At 40.4% G+C, this 13,077-nt stretch overlaps 1 protein-coding gene across 1 annotated transcript in view; it reads left to right on the plus strand.

The window, feature by feature from the left end:
• Positions 1–1,222: 1,222 nt before the first annotated feature.
• celf4 (CUGBP, Elav-like family member 4) overlaps positions 1,223–13,077 on the plus strand; it is a gene marked incomplete at its 5' end in the record, with an annotated part of 104,350 nt that continues 92,495 nt past the window's right edge. Inside the window, one exon of the mRNA XM_079834941.1 lies at positions 1,223–1,487. Coding sequence (XP_079691067.1) covers positions 1,223–1,487 — 265 coding nt within the window. The remainder of the gene's footprint in view (positions 1,488–13,077) is intronic.

Here is a 13,077-nt window from a genome sequence, read left to right on the forward strand (position 1 = left end):
GAAACACAGCTTGTGTTTATGTGCGCGCGCGCGCGTGCGATATTATAATCGTTCAGTGCCATATTTTTCTACCTCATTTCAAAATAAGAATGTTGAGCAAGAAAAAAAAAACGTTATGTAGCAAAATCTGAAAATGCATTGAGCCAAAGCCTTACAAAACATGCTCAATGGACAGTGTGTCTGAATGGGTTAAAGGTTCCTCATTGAGAACCAACTATATGATACAGATTTGTATTTTTATAACCCCCATTCTGGAACACACACACACACACAGTAACGTGTCGCCTCCCTGCTCGTACACACCGCGCGGAGGAGCTCACAGCCCTCTTTCTGGCTCGTGCATTTGAAGAGAGGCATTGCTTCTCGTTCAGCGATATACATTTTTTTTTTTACAAATAAGTAAAAATATGAATAATAATACAATTCAAAGGATTCATCCCGGCGAGCTTGCTTGCGGAAGGCTGTTTTTGCCCTTGCACTTTCCGTGCGTTTCAGCACCGTCGCTGTCCATTAGTTCCCTCTGTGCTTCACAGCGAATTTGGGTGAATCCTTTGATGCTTTCCCCAGAAATACACATAGGGGAACATTATGCATTGGAGTGCGTTGGAAAACCAATACGTGCACGTTTCTGTTTTTTGTTTTTTATAAACAAATTGGATGTCACTATGTAGAAGGTGCGTCATTCACAAGGCAGCGTACAAAGAGCGATGTAAATGTGATATTTTCTTTATTTATAGTCCCTCTCCTTCGGCGGAGCATACCATGTTACTATACAACGATGAGAGGGGGAGAGAGAGCGTCGTGTGACATAAAGGGAGCTGCTTTTTCTCCTCTTCCTCCCCGCTGCACTGAGCGCGTTTGAGACAGCCCTGTCGGTTTAAACCGGGAGGACACCCATACCGACTTCTCAATGCAAAAAATAAAAGGGTAGCTAGAAGCAGGGGCGAGGGGAACGGAGGTAAAGCGAACGCTCACGGTCTGTCTGTCTGTCTCTCTCTCTCTCTCTTGTTTTTTATTACATGAATGAATGAATTGAGTAGTAAGGGACAAATACAAGGAAACACGCCTCCGCCTGGACGAGCAAACGCGTTTGATATTTGACTTGTGTTCAATGGTACGTGTTTGCATCTGTGCATTTTCGGCGAAACCCAGAGTAGGACGTCTCATCCCGTCATTTGAAACACTTCAGAAGGCGTAGCAGCTGAAAGTCCTCGCGGTGAACATGGCAACTTTAACGAACGGACAGGTGGACGCCGCGGTGCATGGAGGAGCGGCCAGTACGAACGGGCTCGTGAACGGAATAAGCCACTCTCACAGTCCCGCGAGCTGCGCCACCATTCCCATGAAGGACCACGATGCCATCAAACTATTCATCGGACAGATACCCCGCAACCTGGACGAGAAGGACCTCCGGCCGCTCTTCGAGGAATTTGGCAAGATCTACGAGCTCACCGTGCTGAAAGACCGCTTCACTGGCATGCACAAAGGTACGTTTTCCCACTCGATGCCTGTCACTATTATGTCTTGATTTGATTTGCCTCCGTTTCCATCATAAAATCGGATGCTGTGAACAACAGGCTTGGATGCACTGGCTATTTTTTTTTATGCATGTATGAATTTAACATATTAGAGAATAATTCATTCATTGGTGTACTACGAAAGTTAAGTATTGATTTTGAATTGTTCCGTAGCCAACACGAAGCGAATTTGGTTAAGGCAAATGGTAGGCTACTTATCGGTTTTTACGCGGTCCTATTTTGAGGATATGGGGTGGCGGGGGGAGGGATATAAATGGGCTTTTTACACTTGAAATGGACGTATCTCATTCTCTTCTGCACTGTTCATAATTCCCGGGTTTGTTGCTAATTCTGGGTAGTCAAGTTTTGAGATTCCACGGTGTGCATGTCTAAACCTCAACGTTCTCATTTGAATATTTATGCTTGACAAATATTGCACGCGACGTGTTTATTAACTGCTTGTTCATCTGTATGAAAAGTCGCTATGTAGAGCGAAATCAATACCGTCTATTCATCTCTCCATTTAACGCGTCTCCCCTCAGACGTGGAGACTAAACACGGCGCATGAAAGTTTTAGCGACTGTACAAAGCGCATGAATATTTAATGAGGTAAGCACTGAGGCACTTTGTGATTGGTGTCTGTTGCTGAACAACTCGACACAATGTTTTAGCGTCGTATTGTTTCGTTAGAGCGACGCTTGCATAACCCAGGGATAAAAGTGACGCTTATCTCCTTCCAAACGTGCATATCCAAGGGTTAAAACTGGTCTTTACACAGTGTTGAAAAAAAAAAACCATTAACCCATTGTTAAATGTAGCGTGTAGAGTTCTGTTGAAGCTGTCTTGAGGTGCACCTCGCTTTATAAGCCCATCACTGTTAGTCTGAAGTCATTGTCCGTCTGTGTGTTCAGGCTTTGCCTACATTGTGCTGACTAAATGTTCCAAGGAAAGAAAAGCCTGAAATCTACACTGTGGGGACCAGCCAATGGTCCTAATATTTGAATGAAAATATAAAGATTAAAAAACCCTAATCAAATAATATTCATTCAATGTAAAAACAATAGGAGCAAATGGACAGTCCCCACCGTGATAGAAAAAAAAAATCAATGTGCGTGTGTGAGGTTCTATAAACATTTCCCCCAATTAGTTTTCTTTAGAGATCGTGTTGTGCACAACAAAAACTCCCTTGTATACTATCTGAGCCAAGTAGCCTATTAACTGGAGTCTTTTGTCTAAGTATGACCGTGCAAGAACTAAAGGTAAATGGCAGCCGTCAGGACAATGAAAGAGAACATTATGAGCAATGATAGGATCTGAAAGAGTCTGTCCAGTAACCTCTTAATTGGGGTTGTGTAGCCCTGATTGTTCCTGTTCTATTGCTTCACAATAAAATATTAATTTATGATGACAGTCCAAACAATAGCATTTCAGCGTGGTGTGTTCTAGCAGTAACAGCAGCCGAACTATAATTACCTCCTGCTTATCTCCTCTTTGCCAGTTGGTGTCATACGCAGCAACTCGCGTCTCCGGTTAGGTTCAGCCGCAACTGTGCCTTGTTTGTGCGCTCGCTTGGTCCTGCAGTGTGGTAATTACTGCCGAAGTTGTGTACCTGTGGTGTGTTCGGAAAGATCAATTCCTGAATCCCTCAGCCAGGGGTCCAAATGGGGTCTCCCTAGGAAGATCTTCCCAGGGGGGTCATTATTTCACAGGCTTGTCTAATTGATCCCCAACCCAGAGGACATTGTTTGGCTTTAGGGTCACATCAGTGGCTAATTTACCCATCCAACCCCGGGAGTCGAGGGAAGAAGCTGCTTACCCAAGCCCCAGGGATGAAGTCCCTCCGTTGTAGTAAACAAAGCTGTCCTCTGTATGTGCCTAGCAAAAATGTGGCTTTGAGAAGTGGATCTGGGGAGGGTAGGAGGTTATCTTTTATTAATAGCACCGCTGGAGTACTCCCCGTCCAGTGGTTAATCATGTTGCTTGTGAACTATGGGGAGTCGTGGCGGCTGATTCTAGGAACTGTCTCCTTTTTGCAATATATGGTCCTTTGTACCCATCCCCCCCACTGCAGGGCCCGTATCACTAGTGTGGTCGTCAGGCCTGCTTGGCTCCATGTTATGGCTGAGTTTAGGTTCTCGTTCACTCCCTCTCCACAACATAAGCACTGGCGTCAGTGTCTCTCAAAATCTATTTCCCTTTGGCAGCAGTGCCGTTCTCCCTGCAGTACGCTGGAGCCTGTCCGCTTTGGAGCTCTCTTTGCTTCAAGAACTTAATATGCTGTTTTGAAAAACTGACCTTTCCCTTCACTTTCAGGAAAAGTAGTACCCTTGTCACTAGGCCAGCACCCTTAAAAAGTGCTAATATGTACCCTTAAAGGACCTAAAATGAACATTCTGTCATCATTTATTCACCCTCATGAGGTTCCAAACCTGTAGGAATTTATTTCTTCTGTTGAACAGATATTTTGACAGTTTTTCAGTCCATAAAATGAAGGTCATTTTGGACGTCAACGTTTTGGAATGACATGAGGGCGAACTATCCCTTTAGTCATAACCCAACAAGACGTCTAATAGCCGTCCAAACACAGCCCTGACGTCTAGGTTAAAACAAGGCAACATTTGGGCTGTCAGTGAAAATGTAATAGATGTTTAACCATAGCCCAAGAACAGACTAGTCATCTAGAACATGAACATGTCAAAGAAATGAAACCAAACACCTTGTTGACTTTTCTTACACGATGGAATAGTATACATCTTTTGCAAAAATGACATGCTTTACTCAGATTACTCATAGCCGGACTATTATATAGTTAACCGAGATGGTGAAATGATGGCTAATGCTTGCTGGGAAGTTGCTGTCGTCTTTTTTCCCCCTATTGTGACAGTGAAACGGCTTCTCAAACAAGAAAAAAACTGTAAAACGTTATGTGATCAATAAGTTAGGACAACATATGTTTCACATTGCTTGAACTCATCAAAATAAGTTAAGCAATTTGCATCTTTTTTATAAGTTATAAAAGATGAATGTCATTTAAGTTGAAATGACTTAAACGTCCAAGTTGATTGTACTTAAAAATGTACAATGTATGATTTTGTCCACTCTGGATTTTGCTAATTGCTGCGATCTCATGTGAACGACAGGTTCCTGACGGCGAGGGATCATTGGTGAACACGTCATCAGAGAAGATATGTCGTTGTGAGGAGGCTGGGCCGTTAATGTTTTTGATTAAAGATTACAAGGGCACATGCATTTAAAAAATAATGATATGCACAGATAAATCATTCTAATGAAACACTGGAAAATAAGAATTCATGGGGACGGTAAAGGATCTGCCTCAGTGACAAACGAAACGCTACCAAGCAACCACTAAAAGCACTTTGTTTTTCTGACAGTGCCTCCCAGACAAATGATCGTTTTGTTAAAGCACCATAAATATTCTATTCCTACAGTAGTCTGCCCTCCTTGATCATTAACATGATCGTATTGTTTTGTTTTTCATCATTATAGGAAGTTCTCCATCTTGGCCCTTCATCCATCTCCACCTCCACCCACTTCCTCTCTTCACACGTTATCACCTCCTCCAGCCTGCTTGCATGTCTCTGCCGTCTCTCCTCTTCCAATCATGCGATTTTTCTTTCCATTCACAGGCTAGAAGGGGTTTTGTCATCCATTTATTCACTCACTTACCCTCCTACACACATCGTTCAAGATTTGCCATTACACTCCACGCTGAGATGAGGTCCTGAGAGCTCTCTGTCGGGGTCTTAGGATAACGGAAACGGCAGAACCTCAAGCTTTTCAGTGCAAATATCGGTGTCGCTTATAGGTAGTTTCTGCTCTTTGCAGATGATTGGTTAAATGTTGACGTGACATCCAGTGTAGACGGTTGAGATCACGCCCAGACACAAAATGAAAACCCTGTCATTATTTACTACCCTTGTTGACTTTCTTTCTTGTGAATGTGGTGAAAAACGTCCATCCACTTAAAGTCAATGGGGTCCAATGTTGTTTGGATCCCAAAGTTGTTCAAAATATCTTCTTCTGTGTTCTAATAAAGAAAGAAAGTCACACAGGTTTGGAACGACATGAAGGTGAGTAAATGATGACAGAATTTTCCTTTTTTGGGCGAACTATGTCTTTAATTGCTAGCTGTGCATTTTCAGCAGATTCTAAAATCGTCAAGAAAGCGATCCCGCGTTGTGCAGGTAAACACCAGAAGCAAACATCGTTGAGAAGCGTGAGCGTTTGAAGTTGTGATGAGTGTAGGTGGAGAGGGAACGCGTTTGATGCTATAAAGAAGCACGTAGGAGGAGACGCTGCATTTTCGTACTATGCTGCTGAATTCTATTTTTGATAGTCATTATTCCCTTGCATATGGTCTACTTTTCGCGCTCCGTTTTTGATATGCAGACGCGGCGTGCGGGCATACGTTTGATTTCGCCATGCTGGATACGCATCTGGAGCGATGACTGAATAAAGCACGATGCGTTTTACGTGTAGACTCTAATGAGACGCTGAGCGGAGGGGGCTTCATTCATCCTCATGCCTGAGCAGCCAAAGTAATGATTCTGTACATCAGTTATCTAGTCTTTAGACTCCTGTCTCTCGGGAGAGAGGGAGAAAGAGGCGAATGCTACAACACCGGCTAAAGGATGGAGATCGGGAGAGTGATGGATTGAAAAAGAGAGCAGGAGAAAGAGGAGAAACACAACCAAAAGATTAATGAAAACAGACTAAAAGAGAGTTTAGCACAGGAATGGGCTTCTGTTTTAAACTGAGTAATAGAAGTAGACAGTAAAAAAGAGCGTTAGATGGAGAAAACCGGGTACTTGGGGCATGCAGGCCTGAGCTGGGGGGAGTTCTTGAGTCCTCCATTCACCAGCACTTTCATTTGGCTGCTCTGCGTGACTCAGCACAGCTAATAGAGGCCATTTGTACCGGTCACCAGCAGCTACAGGAAACATGCTGCGGACTTTAACATCTTCTCCTTGCACGCCTTTTAGCATCGGGGAGATTGCCTCTATGCACCGAATGACTATCACTCCCTGCTTGCAAAGTCTGTGATTGGGACGGTTAGCATTGTCTTGTTTACTGTTGCTGCAGCTCACAGCTAGCTTCTGTGTTTGAGGAGTGAAGATGGACAAATTGTATTTATGATTTCAGTCACACTTTTAGATTAGGGGTCCAATTCTCACTATTAACTATGACTTTTGCCTTAAACACCTAATTACTGCTTATTAATAGTTAGCAAGGTCGTTGTTAAGTTTAGGTATTGGGTAGGATTAAAGGGATAGTTCACCCAAAAATGAAAATTCTGTCATTATTTACTCTCACCCTCATGTCGTTCTAAACACAAAAGAGGATATTTTGAAGAATTTTGGTTTCTGGTCCCCATTGAATTTCATAGTAATTTTTTGGGGGGACCATCAACTGTTTGGTCACCAACATTCTTTAAAATATCTGCGTTTGTGTTCAACAGAAGAAAGAAATTCATACAGGTTTGGAACAACTTGAGAGTGAGTAAATGATGACAGAATTTTAATTATTAATAGTTAGTAAGGTCGTTGTTAAGTTTAGGTATCGGGTAGGATTAAAGGGATAGTTCACCCAAGAATGAAACTTCTCTCATTATTTACTCACCCTCATGTTGTTCTAAACCGGAGTCTGAACACAAAAGAGGATATTTTGAAGAATTTTGGTTTCTGGTCCCCATTGAATTTCATAGTTTTTAGGGGGTTTTTTTAATACTATGGAAGTCGATGGGGACCATCAACTGTTTGGTCACCAACATTCTTTAAAATATCTGCGTTTGTGTTCAACAGAAGAAAGAAATTCACACAGGTTTGGAACAACTTGAGGGTGAGTAAATGATGACAGAATTTTCATTATTAATAGTTAGTAAGGTCGTTGTTAAGTTTAGGTATCGGGTAGGATTAAAGGGATAGTTCCCCCAAAAATGAAGATTCTGTCATTAATTACTCACCATCAGGTCGTTCTAGACCTTCGTTCATCTTTGGATGTTGAGATATTTAATTAATTCATATATTTTTGATTAAATCCGAGACATAGACAGCAGCACAACGACCACTTTCAAGGCCCAGAATGGTAGTAAAAACATCGTTAAAATAGTCCATGTGACTACAGTAGTTCAACCTTAATGTTATGAAGCGACGAGAATACTTTTTATGCGCAAAAAACAAACAAAAATAACGTATGGGATCGTGCTCGGCCAATAATGAAGCGGTGCACTGTGTGAATAGCCCAACAACGTGAATAATGTAAGAGATTGACAGGGAAGAGAAGACATTGTTGAATAAAGTCGTTAGTTTTGTTTGGGGTTTTTTTGCGAATGAAAAGTATTCTCGCTTCATAGTCACATGGACTATTTTAACGATCTCTTTACTACCTTTCTGGGCCTTGAAAGGGGTTGTTGTGTTGCTGTCTATGGAGGGGTCAGAAAGCTCTCAGATTTCATCAAAAATATCTTGTGTTCCAAACATCAACGAAGGTCTTACGGGTTTTGAACAATAATAGGGTGAGTAATTAGTGACAGAAATGTCATTTTTGGGTGAACTAACCCTTTAAGGGATGTATAATATGGTCATGAAGAATAGGGTATTAATGTACTAATAAACAGCCAATATCCTAGTAATGTGCATGCTAATAGTGAGCCTAAATTAAAGTGTTACCATGATTTCTAACTTCAAAATATCCATGTCCGACATGTTTTTCATTTTCCAGACGGCTGTGTTTCCATGGTCCAAACAAGCTTTCCTTGAAAAATGTACAAGTACGAATGTTTTCCATTGGGGGTGACGTGTTATCGAGAGACTGTGTTAACAGGGAAGAAAAGTCTGTTTCTGGGCAACTAAACCTGAGTTTCCGGGCAGGATTTTTCCAAAAGACAATTGGATGTCCTTGCCGGAGAAAGAGAAATGCTGGGTTTTTCCTCCTGCGGCTTGGTGTTAATTCAGCTCGCGTCCTGGACTCACCATTGCATTGCTGTTGCATCATCTGCACACACAGCGTTTCTCTTTTTTTCCCCCTCTCTAGCTCGTTCGGATCTGCAGATGTTCCGAGCCTCGGCCCATCCCAAATCCCTCTCAAGCCTCTAGTCGCCAATTGCTCATCCCCGCAGAGAAAGCGCAGACAAGCTCCCCCTTGGAGTGCGCATGATCGATGCGTCTGTTTTGTTTATGAGTGAGTCGACGTGTCACTGCGGAGGTCGCCGCTGTCCGTAGGTCGCCTTCTCAATATGCAGCATGTCTGCATTGAATATAAGTAGCAGTGGTGGCACCAACATGCATGTAAATATGCATCCGTGAGAGCGGGCCCATTTTTCAACCGGACAGTCGAGAGGGTGGCAAAACCCAGTGTAATTTGAGGCGATTGCAACAGAGGTCGGCCATCAAAAGAGAAGATAGTTACTCAAGGTGAGCAATGACTTGCTGATGAAAGAGAGGGAAAAGGGAACGCCGCATGTGTTAGCAGCAGGTTTGGCGTTCTACAGGATAGAGGACCTGTCTAGCAGTCCTAACCTTGCGGTGGCCCTTATTAGCTGGCGTGACCCTGTTGTGCTGTCTGAATTGGGCCAAAATGTAGCCATTTTCTCATACCTCGGGGCACTTTAAAACGGATCTCGGTTCTTTCAGTCGCTCGGACGGCAGGGAGACATGTTTATGTGCAACAGCTAATCCCAAAACGCTCATCTCGTGAATTTCATCTGTTGTCTCCCATAACTCTCCGTCAGATAGCTGTGTGAACTTTTAAACTGGAAGTAATGCCGCTTGGCGGAGACGATTTACTTTCCAAATTGAAAACTATGCAAATATGCTACGCTGCGCAGCTTTTGCAGGCTTCCTAAAATTTTATCCTGCAAGATTTATGTCCGGCGTAATGGCCTTGTTGTGTTTTCATATATTTAAATAGCGCGACTCGAAGAGCAAGGCAGGGCTAAACTGGGTTCAGCCTTAAAAGTTTTATAAGGTTTAGCTGTAATTTCTTATAAACTGTGCCGATAAAAAGCCAGAGGCCACTCCCCCCTCTGCGGCACACTGGTTTTATCTCGCCCTGCCTGTGAATCTCAATTTTGATTTAAGAACCTCCGAAGCCTTGCCGTTTCTGACAACAACTTTAGCTAAATTAATAGTTTCTGTTTTCAAACTAGTTGCATCATCCTAGTGTTATTGTGGTGTGTGTGTGTGTGTGTGTGTGTGTGTTAAATATTTAAAGGGTTTAGGAGTGATATGTGCACTGCTGTCTAGGCAAGGCTAAGAAAAGGTGTCAAGAGCTGTCAGTCAAAATGCTTCAGAGAAGCTCTTTGCACATATATATCCTTTTATTAACTATTCAACTTTTCCTTAACTATTCAACTAATAAAAAAAAAACATGGATCTATGTGTTAGCGCAGTTGATTTTATATACATTGTTTTGCTTTTTGCCTATTTTTTGCAGACAATAAATTGTGAATGTTTTTTTTTTTTGTCATTAGCTGCATTTGACGTCACCACTCAGGATAGTCAGTAGCTAATCAGTGCCGACATGATGTAGATATGCCTCCAGAGGGATTTGTCACATGACGTTTATGTCTCATGTGATTGGTTCGAATTCTGTGTTTGCCCATGAGCAAAGAAGGGAAGCATTAAGGTTGTCTAATTCTGGAACAGGAAATTTTCAGCCCGTTTGCAACCCTAGTTTTTACCTATTTAGACCAATGATTGCTTATTTTCTCCTCAGAAACTTTTTTACTCCATTAAAAAAAATAACACCAACCACATTGTCAGTTTAATTCAACATGATTTTTTTAATTAAGCGTTCCTGATGCGATCTGAGAATCTACATGGCATCCATCTTGTTAAAAATACACCAGTGTGCTCTTTTTGTCTGAGCCCTTTACATCATTTTAAATTCTTTTTTTCTCATTATGTGAAGCGTTACCTATTTGTTAGTCTAATGATGCTGTATTCAAACTCCATTAATTAGTGTGCAGAGAATGGTGAGGTAGAGAACTAAAAGCAGGCAAAAGCCCAGGTAATAGCTTAGATCGTTTTCATTGTATGGACTGATTTAAGCGAGCAACATTTTAATTACTTTTTGATGTAAACGAGCACAAAGAAGGAGAACAAGAGAGCAAACTATTTAGAAAGGAATGAAGGGGCTGTGTGCTGTTAATCATCATTGTGTCTTTTTATAGCCGATTGTAAATAGGGCTACACATTGAAGCTGTAAAATTACAATGAACCTGGTTGTACTGTTTGGTTGTACTGGACTAACTGTTGGTTGTTTGACTGAGTAGGTTTAGAACGCCTTTTTTGCAGTATATACTTTTTTTTTTTTTTTTGAAAATCTGTGGAAATGTGATAAATGGAGCCGAGAGTACAATGCTCTATTGGTAACTGAAATCTTTAGCCAGCTGTTTAGCACAATTTTTTTTTTTTGGGGGGGGGGGGGAGTGGGGGTTGTTTTGTTTTGTTTTGTTTCATCTTATGTCTAATGAATTCCAGTCCAATAAATATCATGACATTAAAATCCAAAGGAAAAATCACTAATGAGGATTTATTTATTAACAATGCCTCAATAAAAAAAATGTGGTCCCCTATGAATAACAAATAGACTGTTTCAGTAGATGTTTTGTTTTGTTTTTGTTTAGTTTTGTTTAGTTTAGTTTTTTGGGGGTTTTTTTTGTTTTGTTTTGTTTTTTTATTTTGTTTTTTGTTTTGTTTTGTTTTGTTTCATATTATGCCTAATGAATTTCGGTCCAATAAATATCATTATCACTAAGGAGGATTTATTTATTAACAATGCCTCAATAAAACAAAATCGTAGTCCCCTATGAATAACAAATACGACTGTTTCAGTAGACTTTTTGTTTTGTTTTGTTTCGTTTTGTTTCGTTTTTTAGGGGGTTGTTTTGTTTCGTTTTGTTTTTTTTTGTTTTTGTTTTTTTGTGTTTTGTTTTGTTTTGTGTCATATTATGCCTAATGAATTTCAGTCCAATAAATATCATTATCACTAATGAGGATTTATTTATTAACAATGCCTCAATAAAAAAAATCGTAGTCCCCTATGAATAACAAATACAACTGTTTCAGTAGACGTTTTGTTTTGTTTCGTTTTTTAGGGTTTTTTTTGTTTCGTTTTGTTTAGTTTAGTTTAGTTTTTTAGGGGGTTGTTTTGTTTCGTTTTGTTTAGTTTCGTTTTTTGGGGGGTTGTTTTGTTTTTGTGTTTTGTTTTGTTTTATATTATGTCTAATGAATTTCGGTCCAATAAATATCATTATCACTAATGAGGATTTATTTATTAACAATGCCTCAATAAAAAAAATCGTAGTCCCCTTTGAATAACAAATGGACTGTTTCAGTAGAAGTTTTGTTTTGTTTTCGTTTGTTGGGGGAAAATCACTAATGAGGATTTATTTATTAACAATGCCTCAATACATTTTTTGTAGTTTTGTTTTGTTTTTAGTTTTTTTGTGGGGTTGTTTTGTTTTTATTTTTCGTGGGGTTTTTGTTTTGTTTTGTTTTGTTTCATCTTATGCCTAATGAATTACAGTCCAATAAATATCATGACATTAAAATCCTATTTACATGCAATAAGAGTGGGAAAATCACTAATAAGGATTTTTTATTAACAATGCCTCAATAAAAAAAAAAGACATAGTCCCCTATGTATAACAAATAGACTGTTTCAGTAGACGTTTTGTTTTGCACCAGTTCTGGTTCACATCTTTTCCTATGGAAGACAAATAAAAACGATCCCTCCTTGAATGCAAGATGTTTTTCTCTACTGGTGCAGTTTTCTTTAAGGAGACCTAGAATCAAATCACATCCTAGCACCTTTATAAATACCTAACATAATCATATATCAATGTCAAAAAAGCTTCTGTGCAAGGGTTAGTATATGTGTAGACTTTGTAAATGGTGTTCGTCCCGATTGTGTGAAAATCTCTTTCCCAGATGTGTGTGCCTGGCTGTGAGATGTACTACTGAGCACATCCCCACACAAATGAACAGTCGTTAAACTTAACTTATGGATCCAAAGTGCAGAACTATTTGAGTTTCCATGCATGCATTGCAGGAAGCGGTAGTATTAAAAACCCTGCAATGAACAGATGAAACAATATTCCATGGGTCAGTGATAGCATGAGTGCACACAGTGTGGCAGAGTTACGGGCCCTTAATGGGTCTTTGCTTTATGCAACACTCACCTACTATTACCTTGTAAACAACAGCTTGTGAATGTGGTATGTGGTAGCTAAAAACATCCTGGTACTTGATGTTTGGGCTTGCATGCATTATATTATCTCATCTTATTATACATGGCTGAACCAGCATTTGTTTATGTCATATTGAACAGTCAAATAGATTAGCTATATTAAGCATAATTTGTCTTTTCTGTATGACAGAAGCAACAGTGCATTAACAACTGCTGTTTTGTGAGCTACATGTCAGAACAGCCATCCATCTGTATTTTTATTATTTGGAGGACTTGCCACAGAGTACGTCTGTACAGACACAAGGTGTTCTCGTACCTATGCTAATGTACCATCTTGTGCTGAGCT

This window comes from Gobio gobio (genome assembly GCF_949357685.1).
Source record: "Gobio gobio genome assembly, chromosome: 14".
Classification (NCBI taxonomy): Eukaryota; Metazoa; Chordata; class Actinopteri; order Cypriniformes; family Gobionidae; genus Gobio; species Gobio gobio.